This window comes from Portunus trituberculatus, chromosome 2 (assembly GCF_017591435.1).
Source record: "Portunus trituberculatus isolate SZX2019 chromosome 2, ASM1759143v1, whole genome shotgun sequence".
Classification (NCBI taxonomy): domain Eukaryota; kingdom Metazoa; phylum Arthropoda; class Malacostraca; order Decapoda; family Portunidae; genus Portunus; species Portunus trituberculatus.
Genome location: NC_059256.1, coordinates 7,978,869 through 8,004,361, shown reverse-complemented (window position 1 = coordinate 8,004,361; position 25,493 = coordinate 7,978,869). Strand labels below are relative to the sequence as shown.

At 40.8% G+C, this 25,493-nt stretch overlaps 1 protein-coding gene across 1 annotated transcript in view; it reads left to right on the top strand.

Annotated features, from left to right (window-relative positions):
• Positions 1-19,134, top strand: part of LOC123504449 (calcium-transporting ATPase sarcoplasmic/endoplasmic reticulum type-like) — a 35,391-nt gene extending 16,257 nt beyond the window's left edge. The window contains exons 9-13 of the mRNA XM_045254963.1: positions 10,692-11,360; positions 11,722-12,276; positions 12,537-12,907; positions 14,841-14,958; positions 15,494-19,134. Coding sequence (XP_045110898.1) covers positions 10,692-11,360; positions 11,722-12,276; positions 12,537-12,907; positions 14,841-14,958; positions 15,494-15,694 — 1,914 coding nt within the window. The 3' untranslated portion in view covers positions 15,695-19,134. The remainder of the gene's footprint in view (positions 1-10,691; positions 11,361-11,721; positions 12,277-12,536; positions 12,908-14,840; positions 14,959-15,493) is intronic.
• Positions 19,135-25,493: the final 6,359 nt, after the last annotated feature.

Here is a 25,493-nt window from a genome sequence, read left to right as displayed (position 1 = left end):
CCTTTTTTAAATCCAGATATATTCCATCAGCCCAACCATCTCTTTCCTGTATTACATCTATCACCCTCGAATAGTAACATATCAGGTTTGTCGTGCATGAACGCCCTTTCCTAAAACCAAATTGACACTCACAAAGTATGTCATTTTCTCCAAGAAGTCTGTCCATCTAGTCTTCACCACCCTCTCACACATCTTAGCTACCACACTTGTAAGTGACACTGGTCTATAGTTCAATGGGTCTCTCTTGTTACCTGATTTATAGATTGGGACAATGTTAGCTCTTTTCCAGTCTTGGGGCACTACACCTTCCCTTAATGAGGCATCAATTACTTCACAAACTTTTTCTGCCAATTGCTCCCTGCATTCTCTTAAAATCCATCCTGATACCCCATCAGGTCCCACAGCTTTTCTCACTTCTAAACTCCCCATCATGTTCTTGATCTCCTCCACAGTTACTTGAAACTCCTTCATAATCCCTTTCTGTTCCATTACCAGTGGTTTGTCAAAAGCAGTCTCCTTTGTGAATACCTTCCGAAAGCATCCATTCATAGCCTCTGCCATTTCCTGGGATCTTCACTGCATACTCCATTTACTTCTAAACTTTCAATACTTTCTCTATTTTTGATGTTGTTGTTCACATGTCTGTAAAAAGCCTTGGTTGGTCTTTACATTTATCAATTATATCCTTTTCTTGTTTCTTTCTTTCTTCTCTTCTAATCAACACATATTCATTTCTTGCTCTTTTGTAACTTTCCCACTGCTTAATCCGTCTTTTCCTTCTCCACCTCTTCCATGCATCCTCTTTTCTTGTTCTAGCCTTTTCACATCTATCGTTAAACCAGTCCTGCTTTCCAACTTCTCTATGTTGTCTTATTGGTACAAATTTTTCTCACCTTCTTTGTATATTTTTATAAATTCCTTCCACTTTTCATTTGCTCCTTAGCACTCTTGAATTTCATCCAATTTGTCTCTTGAAAGAATTTCTTTAGGTTTCCAAAATCTGTCTTGGCATAATTCCATCTTCCCACTTTATATTCTTCATTTCTTCTAGATTTCTCTTCGTCTATCACCTTGAACTCCAAAACTGCATGATCACTCTTTGCTAAAGGGCACTCCACCCTCATCTCCTCAATGACCATTGGCTCTGTACTAAAGACCAAGTCCAGTCTTGACGATGCTCCCTCTCCTCCAAACCTAGTATCTTCTTTGACCCACTGAGTTAACACATTTTCCATTGCCAGTGTCAATAGTGTATTTCCCCATGTTGTCTCTGATCCTTCCATTGACCAGTCCTCCCAACACACCTCTTTACAATTAAAATCTCCCATCATTATAGTTCGTTCACAGCCACCCAACATTTCTTCCAGACATGTTCCTGTATCACTTATCATTTCTTCATATTCCTGTACTGACCATGCATTTGTCTTAGGTGGTACGTACACCACTATGTAGTGCCTCTTTTTCCTTCATTAGTTTCTGCTCTGATCTTTAGCACTTCTGCCTTTCCCATACCTTTTTCACTTGATCCACCTTTATATCTTTTTAACCAGCAACATCACTCCTCCTCCCATCTTACCTACTCTATTTCTTTTCCAAACGTTATATTTCCTTCTCCAACCTTCATCAGGTCTTCTCCCTCTCTCAGTTTTGTTTCAGTAAGACCCACAATATCTGGGTTCTTGTCCCTCAAGTAATCGTTGAGTTCTAAAATCCCGATATCACTCCATTTATGTTGGAATACATTACATTTCGCTCATATGTAAGTTTCTTTAGTCCTTTCTTGCTGTACTTTTCTGGGTTATGAACCACTTCCTCAGTCTCATATCCAAGATTCTCCAGAAAAACTCTTTCTTCTCCTCTTCTGTCCTCTCTTCATTTTTTTCAAAGCCTCCTTTCTCAACTCATTTAACATTTCTCTTTCCTTTTCACCGAGATCTCTTCTCAACCAAATCTTCCTTGTTGTTTCCTGCTGGGCTAGCCTCCATGACTTCTCCACCAATTCATCTACATCCTTTTGTGACTTAAGTTTGATTCTTATTGGCCTCATACCTTCTCTTGTGAACTTTCCAATTCTATGGAAGTCCTCTATTTCTTGTACTAGGTCTTTTCCTCCTCCTGCACCACATTAATGATATTATTTATCACCTTTTTATGTTTTTCTCTCTCCATTTTACTCGGTGTCTTATCCTCCTCCACACCAAATATCACCACACATCTCTTTTTGTCTACAGTTTCCCTCACCAATGTCTCATTTGACTTAATAACCTTCACCACTTTCTCAGCTATCTTCTCTTCTATGATCTGTTGATCTATAATTTCAGCAAGGCCCAAAGTTTTCTCCCCTGACTCTTTGATTTCCTTTTCCAGACTTGCAACTTTGTAATTTACCTCCTGTGTGTGTGTGTGTGTGTGTGTGTGTGTGTGTGTGTGTGTGTGTGTGTGTGTGTGTGTGTGTGTGTGTGTGTGTGTATTTACCTAATTGTAATTTTACAGGGCGTGGGCATTACACTGGTATGGCCGTCTCCAAATCTGCATCTGTCCAACTTTTCTTTAAAGCTGTGCACACTCCCTGCTAACACTACATCTTCACTCAGGCTATTCCATGCCACTATACTTCTTTGTGGAAAGCTGAATTTTTTCACGTCCTTGAGTCATCTTCCCATCCTCAACATTTTTACTATGACATCTCATGCTTCTGCTGGTGACTTCATCTCTCAGTAACAGCTCCTTATTATCTACTACATCCATTCCATTCATTAGTTTGTAGACTTGTATTAGATCCCCCTCTCTCTTCTCTGCTCCAGTGTTGGTAGATCCAAAGCCTTCAGTCTCTCCTGGTATGTTATCCCTCTTAGCTCTGGCACTATCTTCATTGCCATCCTCTGGAGTCTCGAATTTCTGTACAATTTTTATTTATTTATTTTTTATGTGCGTGTGTGTGTGTGTGTGTGTGTGTGTGCGTGCGTGCGTGCGTGCGCAGGAACCACACCTCCCTTGCATACTCCAATGTGGGTGTGATCACAGTGGATATCAGTTTCTTCATCTTATCTTTATCCATGTAGTAGAGTAAGCCAATCCAATATTTCTTACCAAATTTTATGTCTCATCAAATATTTTGTCCACATGGCTATACTGTTAACTATTCTGTGTAATTCACCTCGGTCACCTGCTGGTCACCCAGCCAGTCTTCCCCATTATGGAGCGAGCCTAGAGCTCGTAGACTGATCTTCGGGTAGGACTGAGACCACATCACACATAACACACTGGGAAAGCGAGGCCACAACCCCTCGAGTTACATCCCGTACCTATTTACTGCTAGGGGAACACGGGTCACACATTAAAAGGCTTGCCCATTTGCCTCGCCGCTTCCTGGGACTCAAACCCGGCCCTCTCGATTGTGAGTCGAGCGTGCTAACCACTACACTACGTGGTGTGTGTGTGTGTGTGTGTGTGTGTGTGTGTGTGTGTGTGTGTGTGTGTGTGTGTGTGTGTGTGTGTGTGTGTGTGTGTGTGTTCACCTTGCTTTCCCGGTGTATGGAGTGTGTGTTGTGGTCTCAGTCCTAACCGAAGATCAGTCTATGAGCTCTGAGCTCGCTCCGTAATGGGGAAGACTGGCTGGGTGACCAGCAGACGACCGTGGTGAATTACACACACACACACACACACACACACACTAAAATCACAAGCAGCAGCAGAAGAAGTACTATATAGAAAAACAAAACTCAGAGAAACAGAAGGTTGCAAAAATATATATATATAAAGAAAAATAGAAACAAGGAGGAAAGGAAGAGACACAATGAACTGGTGGCAGAAGCAAGAGAAAAAAATAATGAAAGGTCAGAGGAGGAGAAGAAGGCATTTTTTTGGAGAATTATAGGAGACAGGATAAGGAAATGGTATATAAAAGAGAAAGAAGAGAAAAAAATTAAGCAAGTTTAACTAAAAATGATAAGAACAAGAGATTAAAAATGATGTATACAAACATAGATGGGATTTTATCTAGTAAATTAGAATTAAGAAAGAAGAACCAGATATTGTATGCCTGGTGGAAACAAAGTTAAATGAGGCAATAAAAATAGACATAGATAAAAGGTATAATATATGGAGGAGAGACAGAGTGGGTAAAGGAGGAGGAGGAGTCATGATGATGTTAAGGAAGGAGATAGTGGTAAATCAAGTGGAGTTTGGGGAAGGAAAATCAGAAATACTGTATGTTAAGATGCATATTAACAAAAAGGAGTTAACAATCATTGGAACATATGTGCCACCAAAAACAAACTCATGGACTAACCAAGAATATAGAGACATGATAGATGACACAATAAGGAATCTTACAAGAATCATTAAGGAAAGGAGAAAAGTGATATTGGTAGGAGATTTCAACTGTTAAGAAGGTAGACTGGGAAAATTATGAAAGTGGTATGGGGGAAGATTCCTGAACCTAATGATAGATAATTTGATGGTCCAAAGAGTAAAGGAAAACACAAGATTCATAGGAAACGATGATATATATAGATATAGAAGAAGGAAAGGAAGATAGAGATGAATCATACAAAGGAGACCGATTAAATTACAGAAAGGCTGATATTGAGAATCTCAAGAACTATTTTAAAAACGTAAACTGGGAGGAGATGGAAAACTCATTAACGGTTCAAGAGAAATATAACTTATTTTTGGAAATATACAAAACTGGGGTCAGGGAATATGTCCCGAAATATAGACTTAAAGAAGAAGGAAAGAAAGATTGGTTTAATGCAAGATGTGCTAGGGCAAAGGAGAAACGAGATGGAGCATGGAAAAGGTGGAGAAGAAACAGAAATCCAGAAAATTAGGAAAACTTCAAAACAGCAAGAAATGAATATGCTAAGGTGAGAAAGGAAGAAGAAAGGAACTATGAAAAGGACATTGTCGAAAAATGTAAGGAACAACCAAAATTGTTCTACAGATTCATAAATGAAAAAATAAGACAAAAAGAAACAATAGAAAGATTAAAAGGAGAAAACGGAATGGTGGAAGACCCAAAAAGTATGGCAGAACTGTTAAATAGTAAATTTCATGAGGGCTTTACTAAGGAATCCAAATTTGAAAGACCACAGGGTAATAGAGAGACTGTCCATATGAAAGAGATTAAAGTAACCAAGCTTGAAATAAAAAAGTTGATGACGGAACTAGATGAGGAAAAGGCAGTGGGACCGGATGAAGTCTCAGGCAGAATACTGAAAGAATGTAGGGAAGAACTAGCAAGTCCAATATACAACATCATAAAATTCTCAATTGAAAATGGAACAGTGCCAGTGGAGTGGAAAAGAGCTGAGGTGATTCCCATATATAAGAGCGGAAGGAAGAACCTTTAAATTACAGACCGGTATCACTAACTAGTGTAATATGCAAGATGTGTGAAAAAGTAATAAAGAAGCAATGGATTGAGTTTCTTGAAGACAACGAAATATTATCAAATAGCCAATTTGGTTTTAGAAAAGGTCGGTCATGTGTAACAAATTTATTGAGTTTCTACTCTAGAATAGTTGATAAAGTACAAGAGAGAGAGGATGGGTTGACTGTATTTATTTAGATCTAAAAAAGGCTTTTGATAAAGTGCCACATGAAAGATTACTATGGAAGTTAGAGGAGAAGGGTGGCTTAAAAGGAAGCACATTGAGATGGATGAAGAATTACTTAAGGGGGAGAGAAATAAGGACGATAGTTAAAGATATGAAGTCCAAGTGGAGAACAGTAGACAGCGGAGTGCCACAGGGGTCAGTATTGGCACCAATACTTTTTCTCGTATATATAAATGACATGCCAGAGAGTGAACAGCTACATAAATCTGTTTATGGATGATGCGAAACTGTGCAGAGTCATTAAACAAAAGAGGATTGTGAAATACTACAGGAAGACTTAAACAAGATCTGGAAATGGAGCAAAAAATGGGAGATGGAATTCAATGTGGACAAAAGCCATGTCATGGAAATGGGAAAAAGTGAAAGACGACCAGTGGGAATCTATAAGATGGGAGATGGAGCAGAACTAGAAAAAGTAAAAAAGGAAAAGGACTTGGGAGTGAGAATGGAAGAAAATAATCAACCGGTAAGCCATATTGATAGAATTTTCAGAGAGACGTATAATTTGCTAAGGAATATTGGAGTAGCATTTCACTATATGGACAAGGAAATGATGAAAAAATTGATAAGTACTAAAATAAGACCTAGATTGGAATATGCAGGAGTTGTGTGGACTCCCCATAAAAAGAAACACATAAGAAAATTAGAGAGACTACAAAAAATGGCTACAAGAATGGTTCCAGAATTTAAAGGGATGACATATGAGGAGAGACTAAAGGCTATGGATCTACCAACCTTGGAGCAGAGTAGAGAGAGAGGGGATCTGATACAAGTTTATAAATTGATTAATGGAATGGATGAAGTGGATAATGAGAAACTGATCCTGAGAGAAGAATAGGACTTTAGAAGCACAAGATTGCATAGTAAGAAACTAAGGAAGGGACGATGTCTGAGAGATGTTAAAAAATTTAGTTTCCCGCAAAGATGTGTTGAGACTTGGAACAATTTGAGTGAGGAAGTGGTGTCAGCAAAGAGTGTACATAGTTTTAAAGAAAAATTGGATAAGTGTAGATATGGAGACAGGACCACACGAGCATAAAGCCCAGGCCCTGTAAAACTACAACTAGGTAAATACACGTGTGTATGTGTGTGTGTGTGTGTGTGTGTGTGTGTATGTGTATGTATGTATGTGTGTGTGTGTGTGTGTGTGTGTGTGTGTGTGTGTGTGTGTGTGTGTGTATTTACCTATTTGTGTTTACCTATTTGTGTATTACAGGGCCCGAGTTAAGCTCTCTGTGTCCTGTCTCCTTGTCCATTCCTGTCATATCTCTCTTTCATCTGATTGACACACACCGCATCAACGACATGACTGCTCATTTTATTCCACTTATCAATGCTACGATGGGGAAAACTGTATTTTCTCACGTCATTTAGACAGATGTCCTTTATTAGCTTTTTTCCATGTCCTCGGAGATAATTACTTGTGGTCACCTTTATCAACTCTCTATCCAGTATGTCAATCTTGTTCACCAATTTATACATAGTTATCATGTCTCCTCTTGTTCTTCTCTCTTCTAATGTGGTCAGCCTCAGCTTCCTCAGTCTTTCCTCATAGTCTAACTCCCTGTGTCCTGGTACCATCCTTGTTGCCAGCCTTTATACCCTTTCTACCTTCTTCACATTTTTCTTCATATGCAGTGACCAGACACATGCTGCATATTCTAGCTGGGGTCTTATTAAGGTGCATAATATCTTCTTCATCATTCCTTCATCTAGGTAGTGGAATGCAAGGCCAATATTTTGAAGCATGTTGTATGTTTTCCAAAAAATCTTATTAATTTGTTTCTCCGGTAACAAAGTGTTTTGCACGGTTACTCCTAAGTCTTTCTCCTCATTGGTCTCTTTAATTTTCTCATCATCCAGTCTGTAATCCCAGTTTGGTCTGTATCTACTTCTTCCCATTTTCATAACATGGGTCTTGTCTATATTAAATTCCATCTGCCACTCTTTACTCCACTCATATATTTTATCAAGATCTTCCTGTAACTTGTTACAATCTTCCACATTCTTTAGTCTCCTCATAATTTTAGTATCGTCCGCAAACATGTTCATATAACTGTCAATTCCTACTGGCATATCATTAACATAAATCAAAAACATGATGGGACCCAGCACTGACCCTTGTGGAACTCCACTGGTTACCTTCTTCCACTCGGACTTCTTTCCTCTCACCACTGTTCTCATTTCTCTTCCCATTAAGTAATTGTCCATCCATTTTGCTAGTTTATCATTTACTCCTCCTGTCATCTTTAATTTTCACATCAGTCTATTGTGTGGTACTTTATCAAAGGCCTTTCTCAAGTCCACGTAGATAGCATCCACCCATCCCTCTCTATGTTGCAGGATGTCAGTCACTCTTGAATAAAAACATAATAAATTGGATACACACGATCTTCCTTTTCTGAAACCAAACTGCCTTTCACTCAGAATGTTTTCTCTTTCTAGATACTCACTCCACTTAGCTTTAATTACTTCTTCACATACCTTGCACAATATACTAGTCAACGATACTGGTCTATAATTTAGCGGTTCCATTCTACTACCATTCTTATAGATAGGCACAATGTCAGCTCTTTTCCACTCTTTCGGGACTAATCCTGTTCGTATGGAGGTATCCACAATATCAAATATGGGGTTCAACAATTGATCCTTATATTCTTTTAGCAACCTCCCAGATATGCCATCAGGCTCCATTGATTTATTAATATCCAGATTGCTTATAATTTTCCTTACGTCTTCCTTAGTAACCATGATGTCCTGCATTTGCTTTATTTCTGTAGGCCTTCCTCCCATAAAATGCTCCTCCTTTGTAAACACTTTGCAAAAGTTGTCATTCAAAATTTCAGCTATCTCTCCAGCATCTTCATATGCAGGCAAACCCCGTTTAACGAAGGGGTTATGTTCCTAAAAAACACTTCGTTAAGCGAAACTTCATTAAGCGAACCGATTATAACAGGTTTAACCCCTGATTTGAACTTCCATTGAGAGTAAGCAAAGCGAGAGTGCATCATAGTACAGTAAAAGGTTTACTGAAAGTAAAAATTATGAAGTTAAACATTTAGGTAGTTTAATTTAAGTCATTATAATGTACACTAATGTATGTATGTATGTATGTAACTTTATAATGTTGTTGATCTTAACTTTGTGAAGAGAGGAAGAGTGAAACGGGAAAGACACTAACCGGTAACCTGTGGAATGTAAACAAAGTGCGCATCATGGTACTGCATACAAAACTTATGTACCACATTTCCACAAGGCTTTCCATTTTATCCATTGTAGAGTCACGAGTTCTGGTGGTTCTTTTAGCTTGCAAGGAAGATGAGGTCTCACTAGCCTTGTTAATAGAGTCTCTTGACTTGAAAGTAGTAGACAGTAGATGGAGTCAAGCCATGGTGGGAAGCAATGTTATTAGTTTTCTGGCCTTTCTCTTGTCTGTGAATAATACCCAGCTTCACTTCGAGAGTAAGACACTTCCTGGTCTTCTTAGGAACGTTAGGCCACATTGCAGGGTGTTTTGGTGATAAGTTGAACTAAGGAAGATGAGCTGCTGGTGACGCTGTTATGTTTTGACTGGGCAGTGAGTGGTGCGTGTGATCTTGATATTGATGCTACAGGTGACACAGAATTTCTTCTGAGTCAGACCTTTGTATCGGCAGAGCCTGTGTTGTCCACGAGAGGCTTGATCTTGATCTTTATTCGACAGGTGTCTCAGGATTTCTCCTGAGGTAGGCCTTAGTACCAGCAGCTCCTGATGTATTCAAAAGCCTGTCAGCTTGCATGATACAGTGGGGCTTTCAAATTTGGAAAAAAATTACCTTGATAAAACTTCGTTAAAGCGAGTTTGGTGTTCGTTAAACGAGCAGATGGTAGTAAAATGAAACCTTCATTATAGCGAAATTTCGTTGTGTGAACCTTCGTTAAACGGGGGTTGCCTGTACTTCTTCCCCGTTTTTTACCTTTTCTATTGCCTCCCTTTTATTTAGTTTTCCATTTATGAATTTGTAAAACATTTTTGGATCACTATCACAGTTTTCCACCACCCTCTGTTCATATTCCTTCTGTGCTGTTCTCCTTACTTCAACATATCTATTCCTTGCTGTTTTGTAGCCTTCCCTTGATAATACATCACTACTTTTTTTAAGTTTCTTCCATGCCTTTTCTTTGTTCTTTTTTGCTTCTTCACAATTTCTATTAAACCACTGTTTATTATTTAAAGTCCCCTTCCTGTAATATGGCACAAACTTTTTCACAGCAGAGTTATACAAATCCATAAATTTATCGTACTTCAATTGCATATCTCTTTCCTGGTATACCACGGACCAGTCAGTTTCATTAAAGAACTCCCTTATATGGTTATAATTTGCCCTAGTATAATTTAATTTTTCCTCCCTGCGTTCCACAATCTTATTCGTGCTTAATTCTGTATCCAGCTCAAAGCTTAGGACATCATGATCGCTTTTCCCCAAGGGACTTTCATGTTCAATTTCCTCTTTTAGAGAGATTCCCCTAGTAAATACCAAATCCAACCTTGCTGCAACATCCTGTCCCCTGCACCTTGTTGGTGATCTCACCCACTGTACCATCAAGTTATTTGTTGCTACCTTTAACAATTCTTCTGCCCACTCACCACCTTTCACCACTTCGTAGTCTTCCCACACTATTTCTTTGCAATTAAAGTCTCCAACTATCATCACTCTATCCTTTCTGTTGAGTTCTTGCTTCATTCTGTCTAGAGTATTTCTCTGTGTGTGTGTGTATGTGTGTCATCATGGACAGGGTGAAGGGCAATGACTGCAGTCTGCTGGAGTTTGAGGTATGCATGTGTCTGTCTGTCTTTCTGTGTGAGTGTGTGTGTGTGTGTGTGTGTGTGTGTGTGTGTGTGTTTATATATTTGAGGTGTACAAATAGTGAGCCTTATGAGTGCCAGTGGAGTGATGGTCAGGAATTCCGTGAGGGCTAACAACACTCTCCTATACAGCCCCTGGTGTCACCAGGTGTTTCCCCTGTGTTGTGTGTGGCAGTGCTTCATTGTGACCAGTGTTGAGATGGTGTTGTTTCTTGTCCCGGCAGGTGAGTGGGTCCACATATGAACCCATCGGTGATGTGTACCTGCGTGGTGCGCGGGTGAGGGGCAGCAACTATGAGGGTCTGCAGGAGCTGGCCACGGTGTCCTGCCTGTGCAACGACTCCTCGGTGGACTACAATGAGTTCAAGGGCATCTTTGAGAAGGTGGGCGAGGCCACAGAGACGGCCCTCATTGTGCTGGCTGAGAAGCTCAACCCCTTCAATGTGGCCAAGGCCGGGGTGGACCGCCGTGCTGCCGCCACGCTCTGCAAGCGCGACCTGGAGCAGCGTTGGAGGAAGGAGTTCACGCTGGAGTTCTCCCGCGACCGCAAGTCCATGTCATCGTTCTGCACGCCCCTCAAGCCCACCCGCCTGGGCAACAGCCCCAAGATGTTCTGCAAGGGTGCCCCCGAGGGCGTGCTGGACCGTTGCACCCACGTGCGCGTTGGCACTCAGAAGGTGCCACTCACTGCTGCCATCAAGGACAAGATACTGGCTGTCACCAGGGACTATGGCTGCGGCCGCGACACCCTGCGCTGCCTGGCCCTGGCCACCCGCGACAATCCCCCTGCCCCGGCCCAGATGGACCTGCAGGACCCCGCCAAGTTCCACTCCTACGAGGTGGACATGACCTTCGTGGGCGTGGTGGGCATGCTGGACCCACCCAGGAAGGAGGTGTGTGTGATGACCTTGCTGTATTGTTGAGGGTGTGAGCTGGAGATCATTTGTCCTGTCTCAATATTTACAGTTATACAGCTTCTCTTTATATTTGGTGCCACTGACAGCTGTCACTCCAGCCATTGCAGAGTGTGATGCATCGCTGCAGCAAACTGTCTGTCTTGGTGGCACTCACACATTTACTCTTCTTAATCTTTATTGTATGTCCTGTCATGCATGTTGTTCCCTCAGACCTGTGCATCTCCAACATTTGTCTGTCTGTCCCAGTGGTTTACTGATCTGTACATTATTATCAAGTGTCCTCTTTTTCCCTTGCCCTGCTCTGACCTGTGATGTGTGTGTGTGTGTGTGCCTGCAGGTGCGCGACTCCATCCGTCGGTGCCGGGCAGCTGGCATCCGTGTCATCGTGGTGACTGGTGACAACAAGGCCACGGCGGAGGCCATCTGCCGCCGCATCGGCATCTTTGGGGACGAGGAGGACACCCACGGCCTGTCCTACTCTGGCCGGGAGTTTGACGAGTTGAGTGTGGCAGAGCAGCGGTCCGCCTGCATGCGTGCCCGTCTCTTCTCCCGTGTGGAGCCCTTCCACAAGTCCAAGATTGTGGAGTACCTGCAGGCAGAGAATGAGATCTCAGCCATGACCGGCGACGGTGTGAACGACGCGCCAGCCCTGAAGAAGGCGGAGATTGGTATTGCCATGGGGTCCGGCACTGCTGTGGCCAAGTCTGCCTCCGAGATGGTGCTTGCGGACGACAACTTCTCGTCCATTGTGGCGGCGGTGGAGGAGGGCCGAGCCATCTACAACAACATGAAGCAGTTCATCCGCTACCTCATCTCCTCAAACATCGGCGAGGTGGTCTCCATCTTCCTGACGGCTGCCCTGGGCCTGCCCGAGGCGCTCATCCCCGTGCAGGTACAGTACTTGGTCGCCGCACCCTCAGCTGCCCTTACCTCACTCGTTGTGCTCCTGCCAGCATCTCTAACATGAACAGTGTTATTGTGGCGGTGTGTGAGCACTGGCACACTGAAACACAAACCACACCACACTGTTTGTCAAGAAGTTATGGCTCAACAAACATTTTGCTTCAACATGTGTGTGTGACATTATTGTATTGGTGTGCATGTTTCCACAGCAATAAATATTATTGTATTTCCTTTCCTTGGCTTCACCAGCTACTGTGGGTGAACCTGGTGACAGACGGGCTGCCGGCCACTGCCCTGGGCTTCAACCCGCCTGACGTGGACATTATGCTGCACAAGCCACGCAAGGGAGACGAGTCCCTCATCTCTGGCTGGCTCTTCTTCCGCTACATGGCCATCGGCTTCTACGTGGGCGTGGCCACCGTGTTTGCCGCCTCCTGGTGGTTCATGTACGACCCAACCGGCCCACAGCTCAACTACTACCAGCTGTCCCACCACCTCTCCTGCCCCACCGACCCACAAAACTTCAAGGGCCTGGACTGTGCCGTGTTCAGCCACCCGGCCCCCATGACCATGGCGCTGTCTGTCCTCGTCACCATCGAGATGCTCAATGCTCTCAATAGGTCTGTGTAATAATAATAATAATAATAATAATAAACAGTCAGTTTAGAAATAAGCAGCTTGGAATCTGAAAATATACATCTTAGAGGGAGAAATATCCTAATATTACATACTTAACCCTTAAAGTACGGTGATCGTATTGGTACGGTTGTAGCGTTGCATGCGGAGAGGCGGGGATCATACCAGTAATCATGATTTTGCCGTGCAAAACCTTTGAATCTCTCCCCATCACTATTGGTCCTGGGGCAAGTGGAGGTATCTGGCATCTTTTCTTGCTCGTCTGCTTGAGCCTTGAGACATGTTCCCACACAATAGGTCATCTTTTCCCATTTCGAGGCGACATCTGGCAACCCCCGTGACCCGGAGGGAGGAAATGGTACTCCAAGTGATGTTATGTCAGGGTTGCTCGGAAATTATATTGAGGACAGTGATGAAAATGAAGACAGTGATTTTTTTTATTTAGACAGAAGAAAGTGAAGACTCTAGTAGTGATTCTGATAGTGATCTGGGAGACAGAGACCAACCCTCACAGCGACGTTCATAAACCTCCTCACGTAGCCTATTCCCCTCCAGCAATGCACTGGTGTGTGTCACCCATGGTTGCCTCTACAAGACTGTGCTTGTTGGCCAAGTCATGTCAATCCCATTGCTAATTAGAGTTGGTAGATTCCAATTATTATACAAATCCACAATACTTGCAATATGTGGTTTCCTTTTTCTTTCCTGTTTTGCACATCATTTCATATATCGGAGTTTGCATTTTCTTGATGTGAAAGTGCAAAAATTCTTACTTTTACATCAAATTCAAATACCCTAAAGGAGAGAGAGAGCGAGAGAGCGTGCGCAGTGTTATCGGAGCTTGGGAGGTATTTCTTAGCGGCGGGTTCTGCCATGAATTTTTTTATATGCAATAGCTTTGCTCTCAGAGGTGATAACATGTTAAAAATTACATCGTTGTACTCAGAAGAACACAAAGAAATATGTTTTTATAAGGAAAAAATATTTTTATCATTTTTGGTAGGTGTAATGTTTCCCCGGTGTAACAGACAGAAAGTACTTTAAGGGTTAAAATTACATACATAAAAATAGGCACAAATATAGTGTTCACCAGGTGTGTGTGTGTGTGTATGTGTGTGTAATTCACTGATTGATCTGCTGCAGTCTCTGACGAGACAGTCAGACATTATCCTATGGAACAAGCTCAGAGCTCATTGTTTCCGATCTTGGGATAGGCCTGAGACCAGGCACACACCACACACCGGGACAACAAGGTCACAACTCCTCGATTTACATCCCGTACCTACTCACTGCTAGGTGAACAGGGGGCTACACATGAAAGGAGACACACCCAAATATCTCCACCCGGCCGGGGAATCGAACCCCGGTCATCTGGCTTGTGAAGCCAGCGCTCTAACCACTGAGCTACCGGGCCGTGTGTGTGTGTGTATTTAGCTAGTTGTAGTTTTACAGGGCCTGGGCTTTATGCTAGTGTGGCCCCGTCTCGATATCTACACTTATCCAATTTTTCTTTAAAACTATGCACACTCGTTGCTGACACCACTTCCTCACTCAAACTGTTCCAAGTCTCAACACATCTTTGCGGGAAACTATATTTTTTAACATCTCAGACATCTTCCCTTCCTCACGTTGTTAGTATGCGATCTTGTGCTTCTAGCCTTCTAATGTCATATTCTTCTCTCAGGATTAGTTTCTCATTATCCACTTGATCCATTCTGTGAGTGTGTGTGTGTGTGTTGTATTGTATTGTGAGCAGACACCATTTCTCTCAGCAGGAACACACCACCAACCTGTGTGAGCCCTGTACCTGTCCCCCTGTATGATAAGCCTCAGCAGCCCTACCCCCTGCACCCCAGCCCTCTGTATTTCCCTCTCCTGAACCCTGCCAGCAGCACTAACTGTGTCCACTGTTTGCAGTCTGTCTGAGAACCAGTCCCTGCTGGTGATGCCTCCCTGGTATAATGGGTGGCTGCTGGCTGCCATGACCCTCTCCATGGTGCTGCACTTCTTCATCCTCTACTTCAACATTCTGGCGGTGAGAGAGGGAGAGGGAGAGGGTGTTAGTGGTAAACATAAGTTATTAGTTCATCTTTTACTTCTATGACAGTGAATGAGAGAGAGAGAGAGAGAGAGAGAGAGAGAGAGAGAGAGAGAGGGAGAGAGGGAGGGAGGGAGTGGGAGATAGGATAAGAGAAGAGTAAAAATGAAGGCAAAGAAAAATATATATAGAAATGGATGTCTAGTAGAAGGATGGAGGGGGAGAGAGAGAGAGAGAGAGAGAGAAAGACAGGAAAAAGGGAAAGGATGAGAAAGGTTAGATTAAGTAAGGTTAGGTTAGGTATAGTTAGGTTTGGTTAGGCTGTTTGTGCTTCATAATTTTTTGCTTGTAGAAATGTGAAGCTCATGAATAATGTGTATAACAAGAATTGAAATCATCCTCAACACCACCAGTCAAACCACCACAAAGCACCACAGTAACAACACCCAAACCACAAAACACCATAAAACTTTATAACACCACCACATAGCACCACAATACCACCACAGTAACGCCGCTCAAACATCAACAGGTGGTGTTTCAAGTGCAGCCGTTGTCAGTGGGTCAGTGGGTGGCCGTCCTCAAGATATCATTCCCCGTTATCCTGCTGGACGAGACGTTTAAACTGGTGGCTCGACAGATTACCCTGGGCCACAACCCTCTCCTCTGCTGCCACTGGATCGTGCTGGCCTGGGGCGCCTACCTGGCCTACATCAAGGTGTATTTCTTTTAACCTCCACTTGATAATTGCTAGGCATGTGTCTGAAATGTATATCTGGCAGTTTTTTGCAGGCTGGGATGTGTTTCTTGGCATTTTTTTGGGGTATGGCCCTCGTGGGTTTTATATTGTGGCCTGGGGGTGTGTGGTCACTTAGGGATGGGTAGGGCAGTGTCAGGGTGTGTGGCTGGACTGTGTGGCCATGGTGTGCTGTATCTGACATGGCCCTGTTTGTCGTGGCCGGTTTTTGGTTCTTGGCCAATGTGACGCCGGCCTCCAAGGCTGAGAGAGGGATATGACTGCCCTGTGTGTGTGTGTGTGTGTGTGTGTGTGTGTGAGAGAGAGAGAGAGAGAGAGAGAGAGGGTCTGGGTAGTTAGGAAAGACAATTTACATAACCACAATATACATACATACATACATAGATGTTTTGTGATGTTAGCCAAGTGTTCCCCTTCAAACATCCCCCCACCCATCCCCCAGCCCCTTCTCATGTATTTCTCCCCCTTCCCTTCCCCCTTACTGATATGACCAAGTATTACCAACACGGGGGTGGGGGGGGGAATCTCACCACACACTAGCTAGACACTGACACAAAGGAAACTAGTGAAGTATTTTGACTGTTGACACACACACACACACACACACACATACCTTTGCATTTTTTTCACTCCTTTTGTCATCAGCAGGAAGGGAAGGAAGGCAGACTGAAAAGGAACACAGTGAACAGCATAATACCACTACATTCTGAAACATTTGCATTTATTTTGGGAGTTGTGGCCTTTCTTTATGTCTCCCCAAAACGTGACACTTAAATTAACTTGTTCCTTTAAAATATAGATGATTTATAGACTTGTTCATCCTTTTCTTTGCCTCTCAAACAACAGATAGACACTTATAGACTTGTTCATCATCCTTTTTAACACTTAGATTAACTTGTACATCCTTTTTTAAAACCAAACTAGCCAAGACAAACATAAAAACTTGGGTCTGTACGTTTCAAACACCACAGACTACTATCAATACATCTTTCATTTTCACACCAACAATACAACCACCACCACCATCACTACCAACCACTAAAACCATCACTTTCACCACTCTAGTACCACTACCAACACCTTGATCTCCCACCCCACAACACCAACACAACACTACTAAAACATGTCTATATTTTCTAAACCCCACAAACTGATCACCCCAAAACACCAATTTATAGATTAATTACCACCATAACACCAGAACAATCTAATATAAGTGTTTACCTCTCTAAGTCAACATTTCCTTATTATTTCATCTTCATTTCTCACCACAAGTAAGAAAAAACACTTTATTTCTACCTTACAGCTTGTCAGGCTATGTGTATTGGTGGTGCAGGGACTCAGTAACAGGGTTTGGGTGAGTTTAGTGTCTGATCTAAGTTTTGAGGGCTTATGAGTGACAGTGAGTAGGGTAAGTAGGGAAGCTTAGATAGGGCTCAGGGAGGAGAGACAGAATGTTTGGCTGGATTTGGTTATATAAGCTTATGGACCTAAACTGTGTCAGGGAAAGGGGGAATGTTTGGCTGTTTACAAGCTTATATGTAAATTTTGTTAGGGTAAAGCCAGGAGTAAGAAAAAAATAAGGGTTTAGGGATATAAAAAGAGGGAAAAGGTTTGTTAGACTGTCTGTGAGCTTACGGACCTAAATTTTGTCAGTAATATGAAAAGAGGAAAGATTTAGCTACACTGTTTATAAGCTTTGTGTGGACCTAAATTTTGTCAGGGAATGGCCAGAGGGAGGACAGATAAACGTTTAGGGACAAGGAAAGAAATAAAAAATTGACTCTGACTGTTTATAAGCTTCCAGACTTGAATTATGTCAGTGAAAGGCCAGGAATAAGAAAAATAAGCATTTAAAGACAAGGAAAGACAGAAAAAGTTTAGAGTGATCAATTATAAAAGAGAAAAGGAGGCATTTCAGAGCACAGATCTTGAGTGATGGAGGTTGTCTGTCTGTCTGTCTGTCTGTCTGTGTAGCACCTTGTCACAGTGTTGAGAGAGGGATAGAGTTGTGTTTTCACCCACACCACTACAACCCTAGCCGGTAACACTGTCTTGTGCATTGATATTTAATTGATTGTTCACCTCATCTTGTCCAGCCTCATTTCTGCATCGCTGTATTGTCGCACTTACAAAGGCTCTAAGGCTCTAGGTTAAAGGAAGCTGTCAGTGTGTGTGTGTGTGTTTAAGGAAAGGTTCACTTGTACACTTCATCTCATATTTAAACCTCATTTGCACCTCTGTACTCTGCAAAACCTGTGTCACACCTCTTACTTTCCAAAGGCTCTAGTTGAAAGTGTGTGTGTGTGTGTGTGTGTGGGGTTCTAAGGAAAGGTTTACAAGTACACTTCATCTCATTGTCAAGACTCATTCACACCTATGTACTCCAGCCACACTTACAAAAGGTTCTAGTTGAAGACGTGTGTGGGTTTTTGAAGTGTCTAGGTCCAAGGAGAGGCTGGCAAGATTTTGTGTGTGTGTGGGTGGGTGAGGTTTGGCAGGGTTTAGTTGTGGTATGCAACTTTTTCTCACCCTCATGTTCTCTAAAAGCTAGCAATATCATCTTCACCACTGTTTATAATCTACACATACACACACACACCTCTTTAAAGTATTATTTGTTGATCTTTAGTACTCAGGTCACATGGGTTGGGAGTGGGGCTGGGTTAGGCTGGGTTATTGATGTAAGAAGGAAAGGGGAAACTAAAGTAATGGGGGTTTGTATGTTTATCCCCTGGTTTTTTAGTGATTAGGAGGAAAAGGAGAGTAAAGTAATGGGGGGTTTGCTTGTTTAGTGTTTAGTGTTAGGTGAGGATCAAGGTTATTGGTGCAAGGAGGGAAGGGAGACTGAAAGAAGGGCGGGTTTGTATGTTTATTTATGCTTTTTATGGAGACTAGTGTAGGAAAGAGAACTAAAATAACACGGTCTGTATTTCTCTGTAGGGTTATTGTTCTTTTTCAGCGAGTAGGGGAGGAAAAAATAGTCAAATAATGGGGTTTTCACATTTATTTACCTTTTTTTATTCAGTAACTAGTGGAGGAAAGGGAGTAAAGTAATGGGTCTGTACTTTTCTGTAATGCTTTTGTTTGGTTTTCAGTAATGAAGGGAGAAAAAATAGTGAAATAGCAGGGCTTGGATGTTTGTGACGAGGGACAATCTGAGGTTATCTGTAGGGAGGGAACAGTCAGTGTAGTGCAGGGAGTGAGTGCGTGTGGTGAGGTGAAGTGCGGTGTTGTAATGCAGGGAGTGAGTACGTGTGGTGAGGTGAACTGTGATGAGATGTGACTGTTTGAGACGAGTGTTTTATTACTCTATTGTTGAGATGGGTTTGTTTCTTAGTGTACTCTTTTTCACTTGATATTGGGTGACTTATGAAGATTTTACCTGCCATTTAGTCATAGAGCGGACATGGAAAGATGAAAAAATAACTAGATATTTACTTAACAATACAAGTGATTTACCAGCCATTCATTCATACGAGGGACACGGAAAGAAGACAACTAATTAAGGATGTGGAAAAAATCATTTGAATGATTATATTTACTTGCCAACATAGGTGACTTTGTGAAGGTTCAGCAGCCATTCACAAGACTGATTTAGGATGTGAAAAATCACATACGTAGTAGTTAACAGGGAACACAGTGGATGTAGGTTTGGAAAGCATTTATTGGCAAGGCAGGGAGGGAACAATAATAGTAGTAGAGGATTGGAATGCTTTGATTTAGTGTTTGTACAATCAAGAGGACTCAGTTGTTATGGAGTTCAGGTCATGTCAGTCACTACCATAAGGTCACATAGGGGTCACAATCTTCTCACCTCACCTCACCTCACCTCACTGTGTTTTGGTCTGTTATTGTTGGGGCTGCAGTACCACATCCTGACCTCATCTTCTCTGCTTGTGTGTCGTGAAGTTGCTCGCAGGGGGGGTGAGGGAGTGAAGTGTAGCCTAGCAGTATCTTGACGCAAACTTGTCTGCTTGTGTCATGAAGTTTTGTTGTTTGGAGTGCTGAGTGCAGAGACTATGGGGTTAGTTTTTCTCATTTGAAACCCAACTAAACCTAACTTCAACTTCATCCACCCCTTCTCTCATCTAATATTTCTTTTTGCTTTTCTCTCTCACCTTTTCTGCTCTTCTAAGCTTCTTCCCACTAAGTTCTTTCAAAGTGCTAGGTTGAAAAGTACGTTTTTTTTTTTTTTTTTTTTTTTTTTTTTTCTTTTCCCCAGTTACTCCTGTTAATAAGCGTTAACTATTGCATTCCGATCATTGCGTGCTTGTTCTGAAGATGATGATGATGATGATGATGATGATGAATGAAGTCTGCCGTGTCTCATTTTAAAGATCATGCTAAGTTCTGGTCTTGCTTGTAAAATTATGCAGTCTTCAAAAGCTTATCCACGCATTTCTCTTCTGCTTATCGTTGTCTGTTTGTAAAGTTTGTAAGGCCAAAATATTACGTGGGTTCTTTCAAAGTTAATTTATAGCAAGTCATTCCACTGCTAAAACATTCATTCATTCCTTTTTCCATCTTCAAACCTCACGTGATCATTTTGGCATCATTCCACTGAACATTCCTTCTGTGACATTCTCAGTGTGGACACTGTCAATATTTCTTTTTCTACACCTCGCCAAGCATTCCTGTTTCAATATTCCTCTTCCTTCATTCTGTCACACACCAAGCATTCCTAATCATTCCTCCTCTTTCTGTCACATCAAGTATGACTAATAATTTCTTAAGATTCTTGAGTTTGTCAGTAGATATTCACTAAGAATCTCAACTGACTTGAGATTCACTTAAATTGACATGAAATTAACACAGGAACATTAAAAAGTATCCACATAACACCATACATACTTGTCTCCACAGCTTCCCAAATCCATAACACCAGCATAACCCAACACCACCAAGGATCAGTCTCCTAACCAAACACTACCACACAGTCACCCCATTGTTATACCAGAGCCCCATTAACACTAGCCCAAATCTCCACCATTACCTAACACCACACACACACACTCATTCACTCATACCAATCTCTAACACGACATACATACATACCCTCGTCATATTAGCCAAGGGTGTAGGTGTCTGAGTGCCACTGCCTACCTACACATACAAACTCTTCAGTCAGTCAGTCAGACTAAGCAATGCCAAATCATAGGGGCTTGTTTTGCTGTGGTGGTGGTGGTGGTGGTGTGTGTTGTAGTTAAGAATATGATAACTGTAGAAACCTTCAAAGCAACACACACACACCGCGTAGTGTAGTGGTTAGCATGCTTGACTCGCAATCAAAAGGGCCGGGTTCGAGTCCCGGTAAGCGGCGAGGCAAATGGGCAAGCCTCTTAATGTGTGGGGTGTGTTCACCTAGCAGTAAATAGGTACGGGATGCAACTCGAGGGGTTGTGGCCTCGCTTTCCCAGTGTGTTGATGTGGTCTCAGTCCTACCCGAAGATCGGTCTATGAGCTCTGAGCTCGCTCCGTGATGGGGAAGACTGGCTGGGTGACCGACTAAATTAATATACATTTTTTTTTAACCACTGAAACATAATTATTATATTTTTAAGAGAGAGACAAATGTGTGTAGAAGTTTGGGCTTGTAATGCTACTAATGTTACTGATGAACACACACACACACACACACACTTTTTAACAGATGATTGGTCACATTTAGGCATTTGTGTGTAGCAGAACATGAACACTGCCCCTTCTGTAGCACTACATTATCTTCTGCTGATGCTGCCGCTGCCGCCGCCACCACCACTCTAATAACTCAAAGCACAAAGGAGTGACGAGTGATGAGTCTGGGATGAAGGAGAAGTCATCATAAAAAGTCATCATTTTAGCATTAGTGTTTCTCTTTTATATATATATATATATAGTATACATAAAAAATATATCTTAACTGTGTAATATATAACATGCGTGTAATTCATTAATATTTCCTCTTAGGGTGCTGCTGAGGTCAGGCCATACATACATACATACATACATCCATATATTGTTCTTGTTCAGGTGCAGCGTTGCAGTCTCTCGAGTGTCCAAATATGTAAAGAAATGTACCAAATTATGCACAGTCTAGGTAGTATTAAGGTGCTGGCTGGTGGTGCACGGGGGTGGTGTGTGTGTATGTGTGTGCTTGGGATGTTATGGTGTGTTGTGTCCGCTGATGTGTCAGTAGTAAGAGTGACAGTAACAATAAAAGTAACACCAATAGCAACACCACCACCATTACCAAGACACCCCATCCCATCCCCTGTACACCGCCAGCCAGCTCTCGTTCATAGATCAATGTTTTTCATCCTGTAGTTAGTGTACTGTAGGTGTGTAGCTTGGGGGTGTTCCAAGACGCACTTATGACCCGGAACATTATGAAATGCTCCAAAATCCAGTATAGCGAGATTAATGATGTCAGTAACCCCTCTATAGTGATTTCAGAGCATAGCCTAATGTAACTTGGAATGTTGTGGAGTGCAGCTTGAAATTGAACCCTTGTGTCCCAGTCCAGATTAAAAGGCGAGAGTTTGCAGGGCCTAACACACCAGCCCAGTGTTTCCAGTGCTTGGTGATGCGCTGAAGGGAGTGTGTGTTTGTTTTGTTTGCCGTTGCCGCTGCTGCTGCTACGCCACACCATATGATGCTTAGGGATGTTAAGTTTTCAGTGTGTGTGTGTGTGTGTCATCATGGACAGGGTGAAGTGTTTGATTTAGTGCAAACTATGTATTAAAATTTAACTTGTCGTGTGTGTGGTGTGGCAGTGGTGGTGCCGTGGCATGAACTGTTAAGAGAATGGTGTTGTAACTTCACAAGAGAGAAAGAGAGTGAGTTTTGGTGTTGTAACTTCTTCACCACCACTTCACCAATGCATGAAAAAAAATAAAGTAAAATGTTCTGATGTGTTTATGATAACATTCCTCACTCCTCCTCCTCTTCTTCCTGCTCCTCCTCCATCACTCCTGTTGTTTATTTTTTGTTAACTAAAGTAAGACTACAACCTTATTATGTGTTTCAATTATCCTGTGTGTGTAATAATTTAATAGTATAAATAATAATACAGGGATCTCTCGAATTACATGAGGGATACATTCCTGAAGGGATCATGCAATGTAAAAACTCAATAAACTTTATGAAGTGAACATGATTCCTGAAGTGTACTATCATGGAAAGAGTCAGCAACTACAAGCCTGATCCATAGAAATGATTGCTGGTGCACCAGTTAGGACCATTTTGACAGAACAGAAGTAACACGTGTCAATCTCTCTCTCTCTCTCTCTCTCTCTCTGGTCACCTTATAAATGAATAAATATATATATATCCTTCACCCCCCCCCTTAAGCCACAACCACTGCAACACTACTCTGGGGATTTTGTTATTCAGATGTTTAAATTAATACATCAGTCTCTGAAACAATAAAAACACACTTTCTCATTTTATTATCTCTGATGGTATGCAATGAGCTCTCCCTCAAGGGGAATATCACACTGGCAGAACATGTCATATGGTTCTTGGTGCAAAACCAGGAAGTTGTCTGCATTCTTGTTGTGCCTGGCAGATGTCCAAGCAACTAAGACCAAACCTAATTAAAACAAACCAGAACTAAACTGTGCCGCTTACACCTCAATCAGTGTTTCATGTTGAAATTGCATTTACACTTCCTGTTATTGAACAACAGGAAGAAGCTAGAAAATTTCAGAGAAAAAAACAAGCAGCCTCAAACAACATAGTAAACATATTAACACAGTGGACAGCTTTTATTTTGAAACAGCAGGTAGGAAGTTAACGGATGTATCAGCAAAATGCGGAAAATTTGACGGTTTTCAGCAAGACAACAATAGTGTGAGGGGAGTGACAGCTTTTATTATCATTATATTATGATCAAGCAGCCAGCCCACTGTAAGGGTGCTCTCACACCTAACGGTAACCTGCCTGGTTCGGTTAAAACAAACTCAGGTGGGTTGGTGTGAAAGCTGTCAGTAGAACCCTAGCATGGACCCAAAAAATGAACCCTGGTGTGGACTCAAGAAATTAATCCTGGTGTGGACCCAAAAAATTAATCCTGGTGTGGACCCAAAAAATGAACCCTGGCATGGACCCAAAAAATTAATCCTGGTGTGGACCCAAAAAATGAACCTTGGCGTGGACCCAAAAAATTCATCCTGGTGTGGACCCAAAAAATTAATCCTGGTGTGGACCCAAAAAATTAATCTTGGTGTGGACCCAAAAAATTAATCGTGGTGTGGACCCAAAAAACAAACCGTGGCATGGACCCCAAAAATTAATCCTAGTGTGGACCAAAATATGAACCCTGGTGTGGACCAAAACAAATCCTGGTGTGGACCTAAAAAACGAACCCTGGTGTGGACTCAAAAAATGAACCCTGGCGTGGACCCAAAAAACGAACTGGTGTGGACCCAAAAAATGAATGAAGACCGCTTGAAAAGGTATCTTCCCTGATAGGTCAAAATCTGTCAACACTGCTTGTGTTTGTGTCCTGCTCCCACAGTAATGAACCCTGAGTCATTGCAGCACGTCTCCTTTTCATCCTGTCTCTACCTGTTACTCACTATTCATAACATGTGGTCCATTTGCATCTAATAATACTAATAATGCTTATAGCCTAATCAGTCATTTCTTTATGAGGTTTTTGACACCAAAGAACAGAGATATACCCATCAGAACCATTAAAGTCCTGTAAACTTCTGTCATATATATACACACACACAACTCACATTAAGTAATGGGTATTGTGGGAGACTCAGAGGATTTTAAATATTTTTGGGGTCATAAATATTAAACTAATGACAATGGTGTGTCTTCTCATTCATCATTAGTAATATCAAAGGCAACTTTTACTTAATATATTAAAATCCAGACCAAATACGAAAAACACTCATGTAAACAAATATATCCCTACCATATTGTGAGTAGTATTTACCTAGTTGTATTGTACAGGTGAGTATGCATGTATGTATGTATAAAAAAAAAAAAAAAAAATATATATATATATATATATATATATATATATATATATATATATATATATATATATATATATATATATATATATATATATATATATATATATATATATATATATATATATATATATATATATATATATATATATATATATATATATATATATATATATATATATATATATATATATATATATATATATATATATATATATATATATATATATATATATATATATATATATATATATATATATATATATATATATATATATATATATATATATATATATATATATATATATATATATATATATATATATATATATATATATATATATATATATATATATATATATATATATATATATATATATATATATATATATATATATATATATATATATATATATATATATATATATATATATATATATATATATATATATATATATATATATATATATATATATATATATATATATATATATATATATATATATATATATATATATATATATATATATATATATATATATATATATATATATATATATATATATATATATATATATATATATATATATATATATATATATATATATATATATATATATATATATATATATATATATATATATATATATATATATATATATATATATATATATATATATATATATATATATATATATATATATATATATATATATATATATATATATATATATATGTATGTGCTGCGACCCTCCTTCAGCTTCTTCTTCAGGGAGGGGACGCCTCACAATCTTCTCGGGATT